The sequence below is a fragment of the Bidens hawaiensis genome, unplaced genomic scaffold (genome assembly GCF_021521415.1).
Source record: "Bidens hawaiensis isolate Kalapana, Puna unplaced genomic scaffold, B.hawaiensis_p1.1 tig00419604_1, whole genome shotgun sequence".
Taxonomy (NCBI): Eukaryota; Viridiplantae; Streptophyta; class Magnoliopsida; order Asterales; family Asteraceae; genus Bidens; species Bidens hawaiensis.
In genome coordinates, this window is record NW_027504912.1 from 68839 (window position 1) to 93907 (window position 25069).

At 34.3% G+C, this 25069-nt stretch overlaps 3 protein-coding genes across 3 annotated transcripts; 2 read left to right on the top strand and 1 right to left on the bottom strand.

Annotated features, from left to right (window-relative positions):
- The first annotated feature begins 7945 nt into the window (after nucleotides 1-7945).
- Nucleotides 7946-11533, top strand: LOC143609389 (NAD-dependent protein deacetylase SRT1-like). The gene is made up of 14 exons (XM_077084152.1): nucleotides 7946-8044; nucleotides 8686-8715; nucleotides 8798-8890; nucleotides 8973-9092; nucleotides 9170-9270; nucleotides 9386-9494; nucleotides 9590-9669; nucleotides 9766-9844; nucleotides 9952-10005; nucleotides 10102-10201; nucleotides 10310-10392; nucleotides 10481-10548; nucleotides 10669-10771; nucleotides 10853-11533. The coding sequence occupies exons 1-14, from the start codon at nucleotides 7946-7948 to the stop codon at nucleotides 11324-11326; spliced, it is 1593 nt and encodes a 530-aa protein (XP_076940267.1). The 3' UTR covers nucleotides 11327-11533.
- A 1127-nt stretch (nucleotides 11534-12660) lies between these two features.
- LOC143609398 (uncharacterized) lies at nucleotides 12661-15217 on the bottom strand. Its single transcript, XM_077084163.1, has one exon. It carries the CDS (start codon nucleotides 15049-15051, stop codon nucleotides 12709-12711), a length of 2343 nt encoding a protein of 780 aa, XP_076940278.1. The 5' UTR covers nucleotides 15052-15217; the 3' UTR covers nucleotides 12661-12708.
- Nucleotides 15218-20481: 5264 nt separating this feature from the next.
- LOC143609397 (protein NOI4-like) lies at nucleotides 20482-23913 on the top strand. The gene is made up of 3 exons (XM_077084162.1): nucleotides 20482-20638; nucleotides 23142-23330; nucleotides 23793-23913. The coding sequence occupies exons 1-3, from the start codon at nucleotides 20633-20635 to the stop codon at nucleotides 23817-23819; spliced, it is 222 nt and encodes a 73-aa protein (XP_076940277.1). The 5' UTR covers nucleotides 20482-20632; the 3' UTR covers nucleotides 23820-23913.
- Nucleotides 23914-25069: the final 1156 nt, after the last annotated feature.

The window sequence follows — 25069 nt, forward strand, 5'->3', positions numbered from 1 at the left end:
ATAACTTGTATACATCACTTGATCGTGCAAGGATCGGTTCCATCTCGGGTTTTCACCCATATTTCACTTGGAACCTCTTGTTCTTGCAAAACAACTCAAATACATGAAATCAATACTATGATTTAACCAACTAAACCATGTTTTTACCTTACAAACTTGATAGAAATCAAGGGTTGTGGATGGATGATGAAGGAATTGAGAGAGTTTTGTGTGAGATGTGTGGTAAAAAAAAGAAAATGAAATGAATAATAAAAACGAAAGGACCGATCGGTCCATTAAGATGGATGGGGGTGGGCCCCACACATCAATTCTAGGCCACACATTAGGATTACGCAATCCGGATAATGTTGTGGATAATCTGGCTCAGTTCGTTTCTCGTTTAAACTCGTAATTCGGCTTAAAACGAGCATAAAATGGTCGTTTTTCGGATTAAAATAAAATTTACATAAAACCGACTTAAAAACTTTAAAAACTTAAACCATGACATTAAAACATCATATTATTAATAATTACACATCTTTTTCGGCTTGATCGATCGTCTCTTGCTTGGTTTGATGTTAAAGGTTTCGTTTATCGTACCGACGTACTAATAAATCGAAATCCCTTTTCTGTGCTATAATTCACTTATCCCGAAGCATTAATACTTCGTAACATCACTAAACATTATATACTTCGTCTATAATGTAATTCCCGATTCGTTCGGGTTTCAATAATCGTTCATTGGTTAATTGTAATTCCAATACGATTCACTATATAATCGAGTATGATTCGTACTATGAATCATATATACTCGTATAAACGTACTATAACTCATATAATCAATATTAAATGACACGTAAATAGTATATACCGGCTAGGGTATACCTGGATTTGCCGGAATCGTTACAGTTTGAAAACTTGAAAACCGACCAACTGAACACTTCTATAAAAACCTTATCAGTTATAAATCATATCAATCTGACTAATCAATTTCGAAAATCAGAAAACAATTATGAAGAACCAGACAACAAATTATCTCCCAGCTTTTGCAACTAAAGTGTTAATAAAAACTTTAGTCGATCAACATTTCTAATCACTTGTAATACCAAATTAATAAAATCCAACCAAACCTAAATTGTAAATAGTAATCATAATACCCCCAAAACCTAAACCAAATTCTAGCACAAAAGTGTATCAAACCCTAACTGAACCAATTACTCTTGCAAATTTCAATAAAAATCAATTAGCATAAAACTAAGAGACCGGGAAACAAAAATCTACTAGGGTAGGGAAAGAAAAGAGCAAGAAATCGAGTAAGGAGAAAGAATTCGTACCTGGTTGTGCTTTGAATCGGGCAGAAATCGAGCGATGGTGGTGATGGTGTGCATTGGTCGGTCACCCAAAAGAGAAGAGAAGATGAAGGAATGAACGAATGTGAGGGCAATTAGGTCTTCTTTTCCTTCAGTTCTCATTCAGCGTTGTTGTAAAGCGTAATGGGTAAGAGCCCCATTCAGTTGTTAAGATGTGATATTTGAATGAAACAAACAGTCTGATGTATGAGCGAATCAGACTTCAGCCTCATTCAGCCCATTCAGACCTCAAACAAACACACCCTTAAAGACGGAGATGATGATTCACAACGTAAAGATACCAAAATTACCCCTCCGTTAAATGCTTCAAAACTACCCTTACTGCCAAGTCCAACAACCATGCCACCGACTTCCAAACCGGGAACACTTAGCTCGAGACGTTTGACGAGCGATGAACTCGAGCTGAAAAGGGCAAAAGGTGAATGTTTCTGGTGTACCGAAAAGTTTGTTTCGGGCCACAAGTGTAAAAAGAGACAGCTCTATATACTTCAAGTGATAGATGATGAAGATCAAGCACCAAAGGGGTTTGTTGAAGTGATGGAGACAAGGTTCCTTGAATTACTTTTTGAGGGCAAAAAGACAGATAAGGAGGGAGTATTGTTACGTTATTTATTTTGTTATTAAGTTTAAGGACCATTTATGTTTTTATTTGTTTGTTTGGGTTGCTATTGTAAGTTGAATTCTATTTAAGTTACATATTATGGAATGAATGGTTATGTTTTGGAGATAAACCCTAGCCTCTCTTTCTAGTTTCTCTGTTAATCGGTTCTATACCTATCACATTTATGAACCCTAGGCGACATCGCAAGACGGTGGACAATTAATGTCACACCCCGACTAGGTAATTGCGGAAGCGTAATACTGGAATGTAACAGATAATTCTGGTATCAACCACATTGTTTATAAAGAAATTCAACAAACTAATTTACATCATATTACATGGGTTGGTACTATGTTTACAAACTAGATGAAAATCAAATAACCGGTTCACGAGCTTCTTATTCAATACTATGTACTTGCGTCTACTCACAGCTATTCAACTTCACTTCTAACACCAAGTACGTAAGCAATTCATTCAACTTTGGTTTACCTGAAAAGCATGTTAAAACGCGTCAACTACGTCTAGTTGGTGAGTTTCAAGTTTCACGAGTACGAACAAAATCAGTATATGAGTTCGTAAAGTTCACAATACGTATGTATTTACGTATATATGTGCATGATGTTCTTATACTAAGCCACAAGTGAAACCAAGACAGCTCGCACGCATGGCCACCCTTGCCCATGTACTCTCGTTGGCATTTAATAGCCAATTTGCCCCAAATATGTACTATGTCTAACACCACATAGCAGAATGTAATAAATTTATATGACAATGTGCAACTGTGTTAACAAGTATATCCCGCATACCCCTCCGGCGCCTTCAGTTGGGTTTGTCAAACCGATAGTACTATCCACACGTCACTGGCACGAAGTTAATCACTTGTGTTTGTGGGGACTTTCAAGTGTTAGTACTTAGATAATTCACATCATCACACGTTTTCAAGTATATAAGTATATGTAAACATGTTTTCCACCCCAAAAGTCCGTAAAACAGTTTAGAAAGTGGGGTCATGAAACTCACCTTATCGTAGTTCAAGCTGGTAATACGTGTCAGTAAGTAGTGCGTCTCGTTTATAGCTTGAATCCTATAACCGGTATCTACTGTTAACACTAGTACAGTGTTTAAGTTAAATCGGGCTGCATAACTAGTCTGGATGTAGCTGTTAGGCCCAGAACATGACCATAGTCTTCGATTGTGACGTTGTATACTATGAAATGTTCAAAATCAGATTTTGCTCAGTTTCACCGTTTTCCGAGCCTAGTCAAGTTGATCGTTTACGCGTTTCGGAAATATGTAAGATCACATAAACTTAAGTAAACATACTGATTGATAAAATGATTTGATTTATAAAATAATTTTGAAGTTTCGGTATCTCGATTGATCGCAGGGTTCGTTTCCGTTTTCTTACGGATTTGATTATACAAAACGCGTACAATCCATCCGAATTGTCCGGAATTCTCGTAAAAAGTTTGTTTTTATCAAATTCATCCAAAAATACGATATTTGACCACTTTTGATATTTTGACATACCAGTCAGTCCGTTAAACACAAAACTGCCGGTTTCGTTAAAACAAATTTATTTTAAATCTTTGATTATTCATATCTAATTATGCACTTATATATAAATTGTGGAAATTTTTGTAAAAATAAAATAAAATATGGAGAATTTTATAAAAATATTTTCAGAAATTTTATCATTAAATAACTATTTATAAAAATTCATTTAATGTGTTATAATTAAGTAATAAATAGCCCGTTTATACCAAACGACATCCAAAAAATCTGATAATTTTTCCAAGTGGTCACAATACTATGACATAGCTCCTGCAAAATTTCCATAATCTAACTCTTTGGCCAAAATGCCCTTTCGTGCATTTTTGGCTATTAAAACTCGATTAAAACACAATTGCACAAAAAACACTTAGACATCTCCAAATGTTCTCAAATTTTTCCAGTGATCTTAACATAACATTTCTGGGTTCCAAACTAAATTTCATAATTTTTCATGAAGTTTACTTATTTTTCCCGAATAAACGCCAATAAACGGTAATAAATCGCCAAATATTCTCCGTTTATCGAAAAATTACCAAGTTTTAACAGGGACTCACTTATGTGATCCCTAATGTCCCTGAAAAGTTTCATAACCTGAAAACAAGCATGTCACAATCGAAGCACAAACAGCCCCTAAACGAGTTAACAAGTGATACCTTGTCGGTTTTCGGTAGATTTTGATGGTTTTAACAACTCTCCAGGTATTTGGTCACAAACACAGTGTATCTACATATCATATAACATCAAACCTAGCATAAATAATCCATGGAACAGCCTTGTTAACTAGGGTTTTGGTTTTGGTTTCAAACCGAACTTTTGAACCGTAAAAACGTTATATCAACGTTCTAATCCGTGTTTTTGGTCAAAAATCTATATGGTTCTGATTTGTAAACATGTTTAGCATAATAATATGTTTTTTTGTAAAATTTTGAAAGGATTTTAGTGCTTAACCATAATTTTTTCTTGATTAACTCTTGTTTAAGGTTTATAAACTTGTTAAAATTTATGAAAACCAAAGAACTACCTCAAGAATTTTGCTGTTTCTGGAAAGTATGGAGTTGGTTCAGCAGATAGGAACAAGGAAAATATATTGTTTATGCATTTAGAAACTTTAGAATGAAGAAACATAAAGTGTGATGTTGGTATTTTATTGCGGCCGCCAACAAATGAGGGGCCTGTAGGCCTCTCTTTTGTATATTAGGGTCTTGTTTTGAGTACCAAGGTGAAATATCGAGTTTAAATTTAGTTTGGGTTCGGTTTTTCGCAAGAAAACTAGTTCGAGTGCGAAAAACAGCGCGAAAACGAGTGTTTTTCAGCTTATTTTTGTAAAATAAGAAAAACGTACTGACTCGATGTAAAAATCCAAAATATTTTCACGGATTGCTTAGAACATGTCATATAAGTGATTTATAAATCTTTTTCGGCTTAACGGATGCTACAATGCTCGTTTTGATGTTAACGATTGCGTTTAAACTTATAGCGTATCAATAAACGAAACCTTTTTCGTTTAAATGGTTTTAAACGTACTGGGGCCTAAATATCAATATGTTAGCCACTATAATATATATATAACTCGTATATGACCCCTCAGTATATATACGGGTCTTAGTCAGTATCAGTCGGTTACTCGTTTAATCGCTACGAATTAACCAATATATCGTTTACTCACTACGTAGTGAATAAAGTATACCTCGTTTTGTCATGAATGTCACAATTAATCACACATTCACTGCACAATTGATTTGGGGATAATAATTCAAAACATATGTTTGTGTCTGTATGATCTCCAATTTCATATTAGAAATTAAGTTGAAAAATGTTGGGATTGCAGTTGTGTAGAGTTTTTGTGGCCTATGGTTGCTAACAAGTGGCTCAGTATTCCTACTAATAGTTCTGATTATAGTGTTGATTATGATTATAGCTTCCATGATCCCAATACTACATGTGAGAGTCTCCTGTTAATTTGTTGTTTGTGCATTTAATTTTGGAAAGTAGGGTTTAATTTGATTTTTGGTATAACATATTCAGTTTTGCTTTTACAGATGCTGTTTTTGAGCATGTCATATTCACAGGTTGGCGGGTCCAACCCCAGACGAACTTGAAAAATTGATACGAATACGACCAATTTGACCTGAAAGTTTTTATTTGTTTTTGTTTTTTGACATGAACTCATGTCAAACTGATCATCTAATTCTGAAGAGCTCGCGTCAAACTCATCGTCTAAAACCAACTTTTTGACAAACCGTCTGACTAATTAAATGAAATAACAGCCCACAATAATTAGGTGGTTCGTCAAACTCATAAAATTCGGTATGGTTTTAGACGGTCTGTCTCACTAATTAGGCGGTTCATCATACCAGACCCATTTAGCTAAACGAGTTTGCGGGGTCCACCCGAACCCATTTACAGCAAACCCCGTGTAATCTCATACGCCCTGTATGAGACTCTATAGTTTGAAGATAGCTTTAATTCGGGTTGTTAAAACTTTAAATCCAAAAATAAAATATGTTAATGATATGCTCTTTAAAATTATGTTGCAAGTATTATGCAATGGAATGACGTACAATAATCGATTGTGTTTTTTTCTTATGGAGATAAATGAAGCAACTTAACCAATAAATAGAGGAAGTAGATTGGTTTAATTCAAAATTGTATCTTTTCTGATGTATTCATCTTTTGTAAAACAAAACAAAGAAAAAAAATTACTTAATTTACAAAGAAAACTGCAGAATTATGAAATAACTTGATTCATTTTTGACATCTAAGAGCTTTCCTCAAGCTAAGAAGAAGACATTTAGAGCACAACTTAATGACTCAAAGGAGCTCAGGTATATATGATTCTCAAGCCACTCATTGAGTCGCATTTAATGGTTTTACATCATATATTGATTATTACTATTATTGTTGTTAAGGGTATCTGCTAATATTTGGAATGTTGGAGGTGAACTTCAACCTGAAGATTATTCATAACTGTTACATGTTTCAATTTCTTGCACCTTGGTGGTGGTTTTTTGGTGTTGGCGGTGGTTTGACAAACATTCGCGATGGTAAATGTTTACGCCAGTGGCTGATTCGTCTGTGTTGTTTCCAGGTTCCATGTGTTTCGTATACGAGGCAATGATGAAATGTAGGGTCAGCAAGAAATTGGTCTTTGTAGATCCTATCTGCATCTTGGCTTGGCAATCCAGATGGCAAATTTTATGCAACTAGATTGCAGCCATAGTGGATTCGTGTAAGAAGAAATTTTTTTGCTACACATGCAAGCCTTTGTTTTTCTTTGGTTATGTTATTTTTGCATGTTTCTCAATTTTTTTCCATTTGTAATGCTTCTTTGGTAGTTTATGTTTTTGGATAGTAAGTCAGTATTGAGTCTGGATGTGTTGTTAATGAGTATGGATGTGTTAAGGAGTATGTATTATAACTTTCATAATGTGTTTTTAGTGTCTTCATTGTTCATGTTTAGACATTTTTTGGTTTGGCTGGAGGAGAAGGTTCATTGATAACACTTGAATTTGGGCAAAATCACACGAACAAATGTGTGAACACATTGTGACTCAACATCTGAATCAGCTTCTTTTTCTTTATCAAATGATCCCCCGCAACGCGGGGGATCAAAAAACTAGTTTATTTATAACTCGGACTAGCCATGTAATGTAAATAGTCTGTGTTAACCTTTGGATTTCACCATACCTTTTAAACGATAGATAGTATGTAAAACATGCGATCAATGGGACTTTTTAAATTAGCATATTCAAAAAGCCAATAAGTTAAATGGTGGTTGACAATCACAAAAAAAACCTTTTTATTTTAGCTTTTTAAAAAGGTTAAAAAAAAGTTTTCCAAAAGTCCTAAATCTTTACTTTTCAAAATGGTTTTTTGAAAAGCCATAAACACTTTTCAAACTCAATCCCAAACATGCTCTAATAGGCATAAGTTATTCACACACCATATTGGTTATTTGGACATCATATGCGTCTATACGGCTCGTATAGGGGCTATACGAGTCGTATATGTGCAAACTGTTGTACTTTTGTGTTGGAGAGTGTCAGGTGTTTGAAACCTATACGGCTCGTATAGGGGCTATACGCCCTGTATAGACTGGAAAATCTGTCATCCATACATTAGTTAGTCATGTAAAGGCTATACGACTTGTGTAACCCATATATGAACCGTATAAAGTTTTTAACAAGCCATAGAAGTGGTGTTTGAATTTAATAATAATAATAATAATAATAATAATAATATACTTAGTATTTGATGATGATATAGTTGTGCATCCGTAGTCTGTCTCGTACCCCTACGCAAATCAAATCCCCAAAATCCTTCTTCTTTGGGACCTATCTATTTTAGGCCGAATTCGATAATCGTTGACACACACCACACCCCTGATTCTGAAAGCTCATAATACTTGTATGTTGTTTTATTGTATTTGAGAAAGAATAGAATGTCTCTGGGATACGCGCAGAAGCTGTCTTACAAAGAAGACGTCGGCGATGTCGGAATGTCGGAGTTCTTCGACACCCAACACCTCTTGCAACTTAAAGTCACTTTCTTTCTTTCTTTTCCCTAATTTCACTTCTATTCATATTCAAACCCTAATGCAATATATGAGATATTATTAGTTTTAGTTTCAACGGTTATCATCTCATCATTGCATTGCAGTTACTATTATTATTGCTATTGCTTTCATTTGCGCATATATTATTATCATATAACACCTTGATCGTTGCGTTACCTATGTTTCTTCTTCTCATCATATATTACTTTCCAGTTTAACCAAACCCTTAATAATATAAACCAAATTAACTGATATCGCTTTTTGTTTTCGCCTAACCCAACTTAACCATTAATATTTCTACATTTTATACCTCCATTTTATTTCCTGTATTTTTAAGCAAACCCAAACCCAAATTTGGTTTTGGTTAATAACCAAACAGAACCGTGCACGTCCCTAGTTTCCATTGGAAGAACTTAAGGAAAAGTTTTTAAAATGGAGCCGGTTATCAAACAACAATGCAGCCAGTCTAATATCAATTTGGCTTCTTTTCTTTTTTTTCCTGCCAATTTAGGCCAAAAACATGTGAAATATGTGCTCATGAAGTTTATGTCTGTTAACATTACAAATTTGTCCATCAAGCTCTTTTTTTAATCCCCACTGATATTGCAATTTCTTTTTATTTGCAGATTAAACAACTTGCAAAGATGATTAAAGAGGTTGAGCTCAGATCTGCTGTTTCTTTTATTGTTCATATTATCTTCAGAACAAGTATATTAAGGATTGTATGTTTGTCTGCAGAGTAAGCATCTGGTAGCATTTACGGGTGCGGGAATATCAACTTCTTGCGGAATACCTGATTTTCGAGGCCCGAAAGGAGTTTGGACTCTTCAGGTCCATAACCATACTTCCATACACTCATAATAAAAAAAAACATAAAAAGCTGTATTCGTCTAATCTGTTTCTTTAACTATAGCGCGAGGGCAAAGGTGTACCCGAAGCATCATTACCCTTTCATCGTGCAGCACCGAGTGCTACTCATATGGCTTTAGTTGAACTGGAACGGGCTGGTATTTTGAAGTTCGTTATCAGTCAGGTTAAAATCAATTTTTTTGTTCTTTTTTGGTGAAATTTGTGATTTTTATTTATATTTTTTGAAATTGTTTTGTGTAGAATGTAGATAGCCTTCATCTACGTTCTGGAATACCGAGGGACAAGCTTTCAGAATTGCATGGAAATTCATTCAGGGAGGTTTGCCCTACATGTCGCACAGAGTAAGTTGTTATCAATAATTTTTTTTTGTAGTTTTTTATAAATGCTTTGTTTGCACTTCTTTAGAATGTTTTCGAACCCAAATTTTATACTGTTAGGAACTCATTGCTCATGTAGGTACTTGAGAGATTTTGAGGTGGAGACTATAGGTTTAAAGGAGACATCAAGACGCTGTTGTGATCCAAAATGCGGAGCGAAACTCAAGGACTCAGTTCTTGATTGGGATGTACTACACTACTGATTAATTATTATATATAATGAATATTATGCGTTGTTATTATTATTATTTTTAAACTTTTATGTCTTCAATTGTTCTCATAGGATGAACTACCTCCTAAAGAGATGAAAGCAGCAGAAAATCATTGTCGAAATGCAGATCTTGTGTTATGTTTAGGGACTAGGTAATTATTATTCTAGTCGCACGCCTCTCTTTGTTTTTAAATTTTTATAGTAAGATCATTGGAATTTTGAAATTAATATATTTAAGTTTAATGCAGTTTGCAGATAACTCCCGCATGCAATCTTCCTTTAAGGTCCATTCGCAATGGAGGAAAGATGGTAATAGTCAACCTTCAGGTATTTCATGTTAACCTCACTCAGTGTCATGAATGTTTTCTTAGTTTATATTATTGGTGAAAATTAATTTGCGAATTGCGAGTGTTAATGATTTTATCTATTTACAGAAAACTCCAAAAGACAAGAAAGCGAGTTTGGTCATTCATGGTCTTGTTGACAAGGTAACATTTATTTGAATCAAGTTTAGTCATTTACAGAAGTCAAGAGTTAACAAAGATATTTGAATCGATTAATTAATTGAGACTATTTTCATGTAGGTAATGGTGGAGGTACTGCAACTTCTTAAAATGCCTATTGCTCCATACGTTCGAGTGGATCTTTTCCAGCTAATCCTTAATCAAACAGGATGTGTCTCGGGTACATATGTTTTTTGGTTTATTTGATCATTACTTGAACAAATTTTATTCTTTACTATGCTGTAAATATAGTTTTATAAATATGTTGTTTGCTGCACTTATATTGCAGAATCAAAATATATAAAATGGTCTCTTAAAGTTATTAGTGTTCATGGAGAAAAAGCCCCCCTACCATTTATTGAATCAGTAGAGGTTTAATATTATTGAATTCTTTAAATAACAACTTTTTTATAATTCTTTGTTTAACCTACCTGATACATGATTTTATGTTTTAATGCAGGTTACCTTTCCCGAGAGACCGGAGCTGAAAACCGCGGTCCTAAACCAGCAACCATTTTTGCTCAAAAGGTTATTACTTATTTAGATTTAGATGTTGATTCCAGCCCCTCTTTAAGTATAAAAACTTTCCGAATTTAGTCCCTGTGTTTTTTTTATCATCAAATGCTCATTTTCTATTTACATTTGCAGGGAAACACTTAAATCAAGACCGATTCACATGGTGTTATGGGTTAATTTCAGTGAAGGTTGTGGTTGTCGGTTTATTAGCATTGATTGTCCAATTGATTTTCTGGTAAAGTCCACACATTTAAGTTTAATTAACCTCTGAAATTAAAATACCATTACAGAAATGAAATGTCATATATTTATGCAGTTATCACCTGATGACATCAGCGAAGATAAGAATACTGTGATCCAACGGCTCAGAGATATGGCAAACGAAGATCAATATTGTGGGCAGTCATCTATAATTGACAGAAAACATGTTCAAGATTCTGGGAAAACGGTTTCTACATACGCTGTTGCTACAAACATCGTTCACTACAATGGGTTGAGTAACAATGTCAACGGAGGTCGGGATAAAGTCAATGTTGATGATGGTATAGATACATCTACCAATAGTGTGCCTTCAAAGGCAGTGCAGTCAGAGTTGACTAATAAAGTCAAGGGGAATCGGGAAAAAGTCAATCTTGATGATGGTATAGATCTATTTACCAATTGTGCGCCTTCAAAGAAAGTGAGGTCAGTGTTGACTACCAGAGTCAACGGAGGTTGGGGAAAAGTCAATCTTGATGGTATAGATATGTCTTCCAATAGTACGCCTTCAAAGAAAGCGCGAGTTCATTAATTGAACTGTTGGTTGTTTGGACTGTATGTATCTTGTGTGATGGTGGTTAAAGAAAGTTGGTGATAGGGGTAGTAAAGAGAAACCGGGTCAACGTTGAAGCCCATAGGCAAAACTGTAGTGAGTTACCGAGTTGGTCGTTTTGGCTAGTTATCTTCATTCCACTTGAGTGACTTGATTTTGTTCTCTGCTAATTAGATTCCATCATGTTTCATGCCCTACTTTTATGCAAAAATGACCTTTCTTAGCTATTTTTAAAACTGTATATAATCGGGTTATTTAAAATGAGGCTTTTCAACAAAAACTTTAAGTGGCTAATTTATCGTGCGGATACCGAAATTTGAAAACATTCTTTCATGCTGATCATCCAGGAAATTTTGTGGTTCGATGGCGTAGTTTCAGAGAAATGTTTTAGTTTCAGAGAACAAGTTTATAACTAATATAAACAAAGAGTAACAAACAAACAAGTGAAAAAAAACACAGAGAGTACCAAACAAACAAACAAATGTAAAAACAAACAAACAAATGTAAAAAAGTTAATAGAGCTATTGATAAATTGCTGGAGCATATTTTAAATACAAAAATTTAAAAGAATATAAAAGAATATCCTTTATGGTCATTTTATCTTTAGTTTTACAACTTCTAACACTAGTTTATGTAACAAATGATTTTTTGAGTACTAGTACTACAACTTCTTGCAGCATACACACATCCAAATATCTCATCTGCCATGTTTATAGGAGTTGCTTATTTGATTATATTAATTAGATAAAAGTCCCAAACAACCCTTGGAAAGCAACTCAAAAGGCAACGATGTAGACTTCAACAAGATAAAATCTTGGTGTGAATTTAGCACCTTAGGCAATCAAATAATATCAAATGGATCAATTGTTAATGCAGGTGACGTGTTATTTGCTAAACTTCAATTCTCATTTCTGCAACTTTTTATTTACATTCTATCTGCTAAGCAATAACGTATAGTTTCTCCGCAAAGGGTTCCAAAAGGGTAAAATAAAGCTTCATAATTTTAAAAACATAATATTAACATAGTACTGCCCTCCTAACAAAATCAGTTACCAAAAATAGTCAAAAATCACTACCAAATGGTAGGCCTATTGTCATTCGGTAAAGCTGGAAAGTTCAGGACTTTAATGCCTGAAACTGTTGAGTGTTGACCCTGTGTTGTTTGACCTGAATAGTCATCACATTAAATCAGGCTGAAGGATTATTTTCCATAATTTCTAAGTAGAACTACAATAGAATAAGTACTGTGTTATTATCTTGAATCCCAAGGATATTTTGGTAAAAATCCAGCCTTTCTTCTTCATTCCCCTTCTTGGTTTGAAGCCCATAAATTTTAAGCACAAACAAAGCGGCGTCCTTTATTATATTCCCATTTGGCTTGTTTTGGATTCTTCATCTTTAAAAGTCAATGTGCCGAAAGAGGCGGTCAACACAGAACGTTTCTCACTCAACTCCTTGGCTTTTTCCAAATCCCCAATCTTGTGACAACAATTCACAAGAACATTATATAAATAATTATCTGGTGATATGCCATTTTGCACCATTTCATCTAGTGCTCCACACGCTGCAGTTAAATCCCTAAACTTGCAGAAACCAACGATCATCCTACTATACGAGACAAAGTTTGGAGTCAAACCCTGCTCCTTAATTTTATCAAACATTTCCTTTACTCTCTCGGTTTTACCAATTCTGAAAAAACCCTTCATTAAAATGTTATAAATAAACGTATCTGGAGTACACCAGCCATCTTCAACAAGCTTACAAGCTTCTTCAGCTTTTCCTTTATTGCACAAACCGAATAAAAGAGGACTAAACGATGAAAGATTAAAAACGTGACCCTCGTCTTTTAGTTCCATCAAGAGCCCATAAGCTTCTTGATCTTTTTTACACTTTATGAGACCATCAAGAAGGACTCTATACGTGAAAGTGACGGAAAAGAACTTTCTAGAAAGCATGAATCTAAAAATGGAGAAGGCGTCAACCAAGTTGATACTTTCGCAGTTTTTTTGAATTAAAACTTCATAAGTTGAAGCTAATGGGACTAAACCACGGTCTATCATTGCATAAAAGTACTTATTTGCAACCTTTAGTTCACTTAACTTGCAATAGCCAATGATTATTGCTCCAAATACGTGAGCATTTGGCTCTAAACCGTAATCCATCATTTGATTCATGTAAAATCTTGCTTCATCCATTTTCTCAACTCTACAAAAGCATCCTATAACACTTCCATAACAAATCTCATTCGGAATTACACTTTGGTCCTTCATCACCTCCAGAACTTCTTTCAACTTTTTGTAATCATTTTCTTTTGAACAAGCACTTAAAAAGGTCTCATAAACTACATAATCGAGTTTAAGATTCTTAAAACTTGTTTCCAGCATAAGTACTTCCGCCTTTTCAAGATTCCCAGTGAGACATGATCCAATGATTAAAAGACCATACGTTCTTGCATCCGGTTCCAAATAAAGCTTTCTCATTTCTTCCAAAACTGCAAAAGCATCATTCATTCGCCTCACTTTACAATAACCATGAATCAACAAAGTAAACGTTCTAGCATCAAGTTCCATGCCTAAACTCAACATCTCATTTACTAACTCTTTTACTCTATCCATATTATGCATCCTGCATAGCCAATAAACAAGTGTATTATACACAACCAAATTTGCACCAACACAACTAGCGTTCATCTTATCTTTAACCCTAAACGCGGCTTCCACGTCACCTTCTGACATGAACCCGTTAACCAAAGCGTTATACGTCACAACATCTGGCTCCACGCCCGCATCACTCATCTCATCCAACACCATTCTTGCATCTTCCCATCTTTTCACAATGCAAAAACCATTAACTAATGAGGTATACAAGAATACGTTAGGAGCCAAGCCATTGTTGACCATACTATTCTTGAGCTTAATGGCTTCATCAATACAACCCGTTTTACACAAACCATCAATGAACACATTGTAAGTGACAGAGCTAGGGTTACACCCATTCACATTCATCTTAACAAACACCTCTTTCGCTTTCTCTATATTTCCCACCATACAATAAGCTTTTATCATATTAGTATACGCGTAGACATCAAAGAAACCGACTTTTCTCTGCATCGATTCGCATACCTTCCAAAAAAGCTCCAACTTTTTACCCTTAAGTAAATCTTTCAAAATTGAATTGAAAAACAAAGGACTGAACCCGAACTGATCGGTTTTCAAAAGAATCTCAACCACTTCATCTAACAAACCCTTAACTCTATACCTATCAACAACAACCTCAAACACCTTGGGATTCAAATTACCACAAGAAACAAAACATTCTTTATAACAGCTGACAAAAGACTCCAAAACCGATACCGGAGACAAACGCATTGCAATGATGGCATCAATTAGAATACTAACACACCCATACAAGTTATGATTACACAGACTAATGGCTAAAAATGTAATCTTTTTGGAATTTGGTTGAACACCCACCTGGTTTTCTTGAAGCAGCATACGGATTACACGTGGGTTTAGGTTCTTGGGCACATCTGAGTGTGCAAGAATGGTTTCCCAGTTGTCTGATTGAAGAATATTCTTGATTTCACTCAGCAAGAAGTGGTTCTGCTTGGTGGGATTTGGTGTGTAGGATAAAGATCGGGTTTTTATGGTGTTTTGATGAACACTCAGTAAAGATTTTGGGTTAATTTGAAAGATTTTACGCATTATGAGTGATGAAATGAATACACAGAGTTTTGAATTGAAGTGATGAATGTCAATTCAGTGAAATGAAAACCCTAGAATTCAATAGTAACATGAATACAAACTTACATATAGTATTTTATTTGTTGTTTGTAAATGAATTGGATGGAAAATAGTTTTAGTGAAGTGGGCATTGAATTAGGGTTTTGCTGTTCATGGAATATGATGGCAGAGACGGCGGAGTGAGTACAGGGGTAGTTTGTTTTCGAGTTCACACAGATGAAGCCATTGGGCTGACTTTTATTTTTATTGGGCTTTATAAATATTTCAAGAGCCCAAGTTTTTTGTTTATTTTGACAAATTACAAGTTTTTTACTTTAAGCATAGCCGGTTTTTAAAAAGTTAACTTTCACTCTATTCTTTAAACGTAGCCAATCTTTTTACATGTGAAATAAAACTTATATAACCTTGTACTTTCAAAAATTTAAACTCTATCAAGAATTTAAACTCTACATTTTTTTTCGCATTAGATACCGTATAGTTAAAAGTAAGACATTTTAAAAATTATTATTCCAATTTGATTAGTATATTGTTCTATTTTCTAATAGCTTTTGCTTATAGTATAGTCACGGGTTAAAAGAATATACTATAAGCAAAAGCTATTAGAAAGTAGAACAGTATACAAATCAAATTGAAATAATAACCTTTAACATGTCTTATTTTTAACTATACGGTATCTAATGTGATATAAAAATGTAGCTAACATAAGTCTTAAACATGCCTCCCTCAAGTTAAAACAGCTGCAATCAACTTATATACTTACAAGCTAAGTATATAAATAATAAATATCTAATGTATATCATATATTTATCTTTTTTTTTCTTAAGAGTACTAGTAAAAACACATGAAATGACCATTGTGGTTAACTTTTATAAAAATAAACCCCTTACTTCATAAATTTATATATTGTAATTATTATATATTATATTAATTCAAACCCTATTGAATTCGAGTTAGCACGCCGCTACACGTGCGTGGTTCAACATTTTTACGTTTAACTTCTGTTATGTTTAGCGGTTCTACTGCAACGTGCTTGACCTTTTTTAGCGTAAGCTTTCGGATATTAGCAACGCCCTTACTGTAACGTGTGAGTTTACATAGAATATTTTGTTTTTATATATAAACTTTCGAAACGTTAACTTTTCCTCTGTTTAATGCTAAAATTTTGTATTTGCTTTTGATGAATTCTTCACAAAACATGAGTCATAAATACTAGTTATTTTTATCAAATACTATAGATATATCCATCTCTGTATAGAGAGGGAAGGTATGACCGGTTCTTGTAATATAGAATGATATCCTTTATTATTTATTTGTTGCCATTATAGTTTAATATATATATAAATGTTTTCTAAAAGGAGGTTTGTTTAAATCACTAATTACTAATTCAATTTTTAGTTTATTTTAATGTATAGGATTATAGTATATATTTTTTTATTATACGTCATACAGTTTTTATCTATATTTTAACGTCATGTGTAAACCAACAAAATTCCGTTTTGAACAGCAAATTTATTTTTAATTCTTGTCAAATTTATTTTTAATTTTTGTCGTTTTTGAGACTTAGAGTCATGACCTTCAAAATTCTATAAACTCAAAGTGTTTAAAGCTCCATATTTACCACCCATTAGTGCAGAACATGTAGCTAATCTATAACTCTTCACCATGTCAACCAAAATGAGAATTGGCAAAATAATTTTACAAGTTTATTATTTTCGGTTATACTTTAATAATATAATTCCAAAACTATAATACCCTTTATTATATAAAAATCCGAATAAAAAAATATACGATTCATGATGTTTCAAGTTGAAGTATTTGGTTGGTGAACAATAATACTCCAACCATCGTTAGGTTCTTTAAATAAGTACAAGCCATTGTCTGTCTATATTATTGAAAATCATCACATTAAGTAGTCTTGAGTTATTAATTACATTGAAATAATAGTGTAATTAATCCTTTAATTATGACTTTTGATGGCATACATGTTCTTCAACTTTGGAGAACTATTAATTTAATTATATCATATAAAATATTATTAATTCAATAACCTTTATTAATATAAAGGCGGATTGCACTTGTGTCATATTTAGGTGGATATTAACAATGAATAATTGAGCTAGACTTTGTACAAATATTGTCAGTTCGAACCCTGAGCCCACCCGGGTTTTCGTCCCACGGTGTGTTACGTTATGCCAGAGAGTTCTGCTATTGTGGTGGCACAACGACTGTCAAGTGGCAGTCGCGGTATGGTATCTTGGAGGAACGCCCAAGCTAAACTTTGAAGCCAGTGTGGACCCGATTAAGACGACATAGTCTGGCTAGAGTGGGGCATCGAGGCTCTCCAAGTATGGATAGTGCGGTAGCCTAAATACAAGAAAGTCGTCGTTTAAAAAATATAAAGAATGATCCATGAATCTTTTTCACGTGATTGTTTTTTTTATGGTCGGGTGTCTGTTAGCTGGACGTCCTAATTTTCTATTCATATTGGTTCATGTCACATAAATAATGATATTTTTTTCATTGCAACTAATAAACTAAGAGATACGAGTTTTTTTTAGATAATAATGATCATAAAATGGTAGAGAACTCTTAATTAACCATTAAAAATATAATACTAGAGATGAGTGGGTCTTGGTACCGAAAATACCGGTATCTATAATTCTAAATTCTTGGTGTCGGTATCGAAATGTTTGGCTCAATACGATATTAAATACAAAATTCAGAAAATATTAGTTCCATAGCGATATCAAAAACTCAAACTTTTCAAATTTGACATCAATGAAATGAAAGCTACACGCTAAAAAAAAAGAAAAATCTTTATGAAACACTAAAATTAATTTAATAGTTAAAATCTCTATACTAATAAATAAAAAGGAGATACTTGTCATAATTGTAGGTAATCTAACTAAAATTAATTTAATAGTTAAAATCTCTATACTAATAAATGAAAAGGAGATACTTGTCATAATTGTAGGTAATCTGATTTTTTGTTTTTCACATCTATGTTATATTAAATACTGATATTAAATAATAATGACAATTAAGAATTTATATATGTAGATATTTCATATAACTTTTAATTATGAGTGGTTATTATATGATTATGGATAATTATTAAATCAATAACCAAATAAATTTAATATAAAACTTATTATGAGTTTTCTAAATAATTTTTTTTAATTTAAAAGCTTCTATTTAATTCTTCAACTTACATCAAATTCAAAACTACATGCTCGTTAAAATATTAAGAAAAGAGAATAGTAATAATAATAGTTTTTTATGACTGATTTGAAAATATTTAATGTCACGTCAAGGTTCATTTTACAAAAAACCATATATTACCGATTGTATATGTTAAAAGATCACAACTAGTGTTATATACGGTTTTTTTAAAACATAAGTTTCTGTTACTAAAGTTCCTGTTGGCTTATAATTTTCTAGTGTAAAATAAAATATCTGAAAAAGTCAAAATGCAGTTGGCATAAGGCTGAGGGGTGTAGGGGGCTCTAATGGGGGTTTTAGTGGGGGCTCCAGCCAATAATATTATGACGTGTGGCAGAGAGAGAAACTGGATAAGGGGGGTGTTGGAGCCCCCGTTGGAGCCCCTGGCCCTGGTGTGGAGGGGCTCCAGCAGGGGCTCCAGCGAATTTTTTTTTATTTTTTTATAAATATATTCAAACAACGTATTATTAAAATAACTCATAAATTATTAAAAAAACACACATTAATAAAAAAAACACATTAATATCTAAAAATAAAATAAAAATAAAAGTACTAAAAAAAACATTATTCTTATTCTTCGGCTTGGTCTTCTTCGATCAACCTCTTTCGGATACGTTCCTTTTGCTTTTCCATTAGCATTTGATCGACCGGATTTAAGTTACTGAAGTCTCTAGTAAGGAAGTCCAAATCTCTCATTCGACTTTTTTCCTTTTTGTCATTAGAGACCACCTCCATGGTTTTGTTGAATTTATTGAGGGATTCAACAAGATTGGCGATGTTTATGGCTTCCCCCTCAGCCAGTTTTTTCCCCTTGGCGTCCCTTCCCAATGGCCGCCTCCTCGGCGGTGAAGACGTTTCCTCCTCCGCAATGTTTAGGTCGAATCCAACGCGGCAATCCGACCCGATTGAAGTGCTATACGCTCCTGACGAACTAGTTTTAGTCCGTTTCGGCCGTACTTCCGCATCAACGTCCGGCGCCACCAGCTCAACCCACTTGGAACACCTTTTCAACCTCTCCCACAACTTTAAATCGTCCCACGTCTTCACAGTCTCATACCTCCGTAAACACTCCTGCTTCCACTCTTCGACCGTGAAATTGTAAACCGCCAAATCATCACTGCCACTTGGTCTCATACGACCGCTGTTCCTGTTGAAAAGATTAGTAAACAAGCCGACAAATTTTCTAATTTCGGACCACCGACCCGAAATCATATCGGCGTTCCGCTCTGTACTCCCAACGAGCGTATAGAACGTCTCCCTAACCTTTGTCCAAAAAATCTTGCTCTTTTGGTAGTCGGCTGCAAAATGAATAAATAAATTAGATTTCCATTTAACTTTTTTATTTAACTTTTTTATTAAAAATCATTTTTAAAAACGTTAAAACAATTACCGCAACGCCGATCCTCAGAAATGACTATCCAAGCCCGACATAAGGCTTCCTTCTCATCCGATGACCACGGAGTGGTTTTCCGTTTCGTCCTCGGAGTCGAAGCCGGTCCCGACCCGTCCGTTGCAACTTGTTTTTTCCGGTGGACGCGTCTTCTTGGTCCCGTAGCTTCACCGTGTGATTCTTGTGTCTCCGGAACAACAAAGTTAGGAGACGGTTGTATGTTGGATGGTTGAAAGCCGGATGATTCTTGCGGCCCCGAATAAAACATCGGTTGGTGCGGTGACGACCATAAATCGTCGTCAATATAATCTGAATCTAGGTTTGGGTACCAATTTCCAGCCATTTTTTTAAAAAAAAGTTGGGAAGATGGGTTGATTTTGGGTTTTATTTTGAAGTTGTGGTGATTGATATGGATGAAATGGGGTATTTTATAGATGAAAAAAAGGTTTTTTTTTTAATTAAATAAGAGCCAACGGCTCTTTTAAACACCACCAACGGGTCTTTGCACACTTCCCTATGCCACTTTATGCCCTCATCTGCCGCTAACCCCATCACGCCTGCTTGGATTTTCGTGCTCGCGCCCCGTTAGCGCCCTGGCTAGCGCCTGGTGGTGTGGTGGTCGCGCCTGGGGGCGCGAGCGGAGAGGCTCTAGCGCCCCCGTTGAATCCCCACACCCCTCAAGCCTAAATAAAAAGGGCGTTAGCTTTTACTTGGGTGGTGGTGGTGGTGACGTAAGCATAGGAATATGACCCCACAAATAGCCAGCTGTAATTTATATATATGTATATGTATATGCATCATCTTCTTCTTCTCTCTACTCTAAAAAGTTAGGTATTGGGTTCTTCATTTCTTCTTCAAAATCAAAATTCCCCCAAAACAAAACCACCTTTCAATTCAATTCAATCAAATCAAATCCAACTTCTATCTATCATGGCGGTATGTTTTCAGTTTCAAAATCTTATTATTATTATTATTATTATCTTCTGCTTGTTATACGCTGTGTTTAGATTCCTTGTGTTTAGCTTCTATCGATCGTCTCTGCTTCTTGATTGATTCTGTGTTATTTGTAATAACAAGATGATTGATTTTGTTCTTGTATTGGATTGGACTGCGTTAGGTCAATCAGTTACTGATATTGATTACATCCTTTAATTAATTTTTGTTTCATCTTAGGAATTGAATTGAATCGAATCAATCATCATCTATGGATTCTGTTGCTACTAATCATCCACACTTTGACTTTAACTATCCATGTTTCAAACTGCTTAACAGAACCGAAACCACCCAAAACTGGTCAAAAGACAATCGTAGCCCCGTTAAGAAACCGGTTTCAACCCGAACTGAAACCGATCATAAACCGGTTTTGACTTTTTTGTTGACCGAACTGAACCGGTTTCAACCGAAACCGTAGGTTTGGGACCCATTTGTATTTTGTAATACTCTCAATTGAAGCCAGTTCCAAACAGGTGAAACTGTACCGGTCAAGAAACCGGTTTGTACTTAACCAGGTTTTGACTTTTTGTTGACCAAACGCTGGAACTGGTTTGTGCGCCTCTATGCAGAACTGTTGGTATTTATATTTGCAAAAGAAGTTCCTAAATTTGAACATATGGTAACTGTTAGGTTTGACATAAATAAGTTAACTTTTTATTCTGAAGCATGATTATCTTTGTTAGGGTATGAATCTATGATTGTATGACTCTTTTTTGGCCTTGCAATGAGCATAGCATATTATAAAGGAACAAGCTTTTTCTTATTTACTAATTGTATATTATCTTAAGGAAACTGGTTCATTTTTTGACACGTATATTCACTCATATTGTGTATGAGTGTATGACCAATAATTGTTTCTTCAATAAAGTGCTAGAGTTGTCTACATTCGCAACAATAATCCATATTCGTTTTGGGTTGGGAGGGGACATGGTTTTGGAATATTAATAAGAAGGGACCTAGTACAGTTTTAAGAAGCCCCACAAGGAAAATGTGGAAAGATTGAAATTATTAGAGAATAGAAATGTCATGTCATATTTGTCATCGCATGTGATGATCACCATCGTGGACCATGCTGTGTCATCGCCTCATCATTTCATATTTTCAACAATATACGTGGTAAATTAAGGCTTCGCAAAAGGATTTCTAGACCCAGAAACCTAATGAAACCAAAACATGTCTTACCATTGGTTCTAAGGGTGCAAATGAGCCGAGCCCGAGCATTGTAGCCTTACGCTGCTCAACCTCAGATCGCTAGGCTTTCTTGAAGCTCAAGCTCGACTCAGTTCGAAGAGCCTGGCTTGTATACTGAAATTGTAGCTCGAGATCAACTCGACTCGAGCTAATTTGAGAAATACCTTAAAACGAGCCTAAGCTCGGCTTGAGCTCGTGTGCGATACCTTAAAAGAGCCAAAGCTTGGCTCGAGCTCGGCTGTGCAGCGTGAAATTTAGGAGTGCAAACGAGCCGAGCGCCCGAGCCCAAGCTCGAATTGGGTCGAACTTGATTCGTTTAGGCTTACGAGAGCTCAAGCTTGGATCAGGCTCAGCTCGTTTATTATTTATTAATTGATTTATTTACATTTTTAACTATTTTTGTGTACTTTTTATTTAGTTTGTTTATCATAATTTCATATGTAATAAATATTATTATGTAAATATGTATTTAATACGTTAAATAAAAATTATATAAGTAATAGGCTTGTTTAGGCTCGCTTGACAATTTGAGCTCAATAAACAAAGCTCTGGCTCAGGCTCGTTTATTAAACAAGTTTATTTTAAGGCTCGAACTAATTTAAGTTTGGCACGATTCAAGCTTTTAATGAGCCAATCTCGAGTAGCTCATGAGCCGGCTCGGCTCGCTTGCACCCCTAGTGAAATTAATACATAAAAGTCCAAATGAGTTAAAAGTCAAAGATACACAAGGCTCGAGCTCCTACTCGATAACTAAACGAGCTTTATTTGACGCTCGGGCTCAGCTGTGGCTCAATAACACTCGGCTTGTTTCAAGTTTTTTATAACGATCCGATCTCGAGTAGCTTGTGAGCGGCTCGGCTTCTTTGCACCCCTAATTGGCTCCATGTGTTACTCATGACTTTGATGTTTTGAATGTGTAGTATAAATGAGTTCTTGTAGTCACAATACATGAAGCTTTGTATGTATCAAAACCAGATAGATATAATTTTGTGTAGATTATGAGGAAAAACAAGCAAATATATAAGGAGTTGAACATGGATTTAATTTGGTATTTAGATGCATAGCCATTGTTATTAGTTTTCATTAATTTTTGAATCAAAACCCCTAATTTGTAACCATCTCTGAATGTTTGGATGAAAGTCCTACTCATTTACAAATGATATAAAACTTGTCAAAGTCCACTTTGTTCTTGATATGCTATTTTATACCATACCTAGAAATGAATGAATGCTAATTAAAGGTTAAATATTTACAGGAAAAAGGTCCACCATTGCCAAAGTTTGGTGACTGGGATGTGAACGATCCAGCATCAGCTGAGGGATTTACAGTTATTTTCAACAAGGCTAGGAATGAGAAAAAAGCAGGTGGCACATCTGACTCGCCACCTAAAACCGACTCTACATATAATAAGTCTGGGACAGCTATTCTTGGGAAGCCTCAATCTGTAAGTTGTGCATTTTGTTGATTTGATTAGAATACAGTTATTTTCATAAACTCGTATTGTGTTTGTGTTTAATGAATTAGTGGTTAAGGGTTCGAGAATCGGACCTAAAAATGTAGATGTTATATTAAAGGTGACCAAATGGTTGGGCCGGGTTTGGTTGTAAATGTAATAATACGGTTAAATGTCTCGTGTTCGTGTGAACCCGTGAAAAATCATGTGTCAAATATGATTACAAAAGTTATAGTTTTCTATTTTTTGAGAAAATGATTTATGAGATTTTATGCTTTTAAACTATATTTGGAGTTTTGGAGTAACTTTGACACGATTGACCTGTTTCATTTTTAACTAATTTCTTATCATTATACCCGTTTAACAGATGAAACATAACCTGACTTGACACATTCAACTGTTGGTTTTAATAAATTGTTGAATTAATTTTTTAATTTTGTTTTTGTTTTGCAGAAAAAATGGTTCTGCTGCATGGCATAAAAGTGATGAGAGACTCCTTGTATCTTATCGGGCCGGAGTTCATTCTGCTTTGATTTTTATGATGATAATGTAAACCTTTGAACAGTTGAACAAAATGGGCAACTTGTACATCAAAGTCTATGGTTTCATGATATGGAGATCTGTTTGTAAAACAAAAATGATATACACCTTTTTTGTTAGCTGAAAATTCGTATCTCTCACTAGTTTTGTCATGCGTCTCGTGTATATGCTCGTCTTCCGGGCCTTTTATCTGGAAATGTTAAACACAATATTTTAGAACTTTCAAGCCCATTGACTTAAAATCCAATGTTGACTTTTATTAGTCAAATAAAATTTTCAGCTTCAAAACAGACTGAAGATAATTTGTATCTGACAATCATACAAATACTTGATGAGAGTTAGATATGATTAGCTAATTTTGCATTATTTACAAAAATCAGTTTTATTATATTAACTTCACATTTATCTCAAAAGTCAGCTTTAAGCCATGTTCGGTTTGCAGAATTCGTTGGAACTGGAATCCATTCCTTCAAATTCCTTTACAAAATTCGAGATTCCGTCACCTTGTGAAGGAATATATTTACCAAAATGCTCCTGAATTAAATAGAATCCAGTCCTGCTTTTTCTTAATAAATTGTACAATTTAACTTTTTAAAAGGTTACATGAATAAAAAGTTAATAAAAATGTAGTTTGCAAGCAATTATATTATTATTATTAGTATTGAATATATATATAAAAATATATAAAACAAGCAACGAAGTACAAAAGGATCCTAACAAAGGGCAATTCTATTATTTGTGATTATATACATTCCAATTCTTTTGAGAAATTTACAGAACAAACACGATTATGCAAAATTACAAAACCTAAAACACATTTCTTCAATCAGCCAAACGAATGATGAATTCAAATTTTATTAAATTCTAACTCGTTCAAATTAAAATTAACTAATTGTGGTTCTATAAAAAACATTTTGTCAATCAAACACAATTTTGAGTAGTGCCATGTTTGAACTCAAGCAGAAAATATGAATCTGAGTAGTACTATATATGTTTGCAAATTATACACAGATATTATTTATGCACAAAGATAGGAAAACATATATAAAGTGACACAATTATGGGACAACATAGGACATCAATCAAATGAAATGAAATATTCAAGAGAATAGAATAAATTAAGAAAATTACGAGAAGATCAACAGCGTCTTCGGTGAAATGCCACCTAGTTTCAGCCTTAATAACAACGA

Bases quoted from the DNA above. Each gene is read 5' to 3' on its own strand.
- LOC143609389 (XM_077084152.1), top strand. From the start codon at position 7,946: ATGTCTCTGGGATACGCGCAGAAGCTGTCTTACAAAGAAGACGTCGGC. The intron at 9,093-9,169 runs GTTAAAATCAAT...TGTTTTGTGTAG, and splicing joins TGAAGTTCGTTATCAGTCAG to AATGTAGATAGCCTTCATCT. The intron at 9,845-9,951 runs GTATTTCATGTT...ATCTATTTACAG, and splicing joins TGGTAATAGTCAACCTTCAG to AAAACTCCAAAAGACAAGAA.
- LOC143609398 (XM_077084163.1), bottom strand. From the start codon at position 15,051: ATGCGTAAAATCTTTCAAATTAACCCAAAATCTTTACTGAGTGTTCAT.
- LOC143609397 (XM_077084162.1), top strand. The intron at 23,331-23,792 runs GTAAGTTGTGCA...TTTGTTTTGCAG, and splicing joins TTCTTGGGAAGCCTCAATCT to AAAAAATGGTTCTGCTGCAT.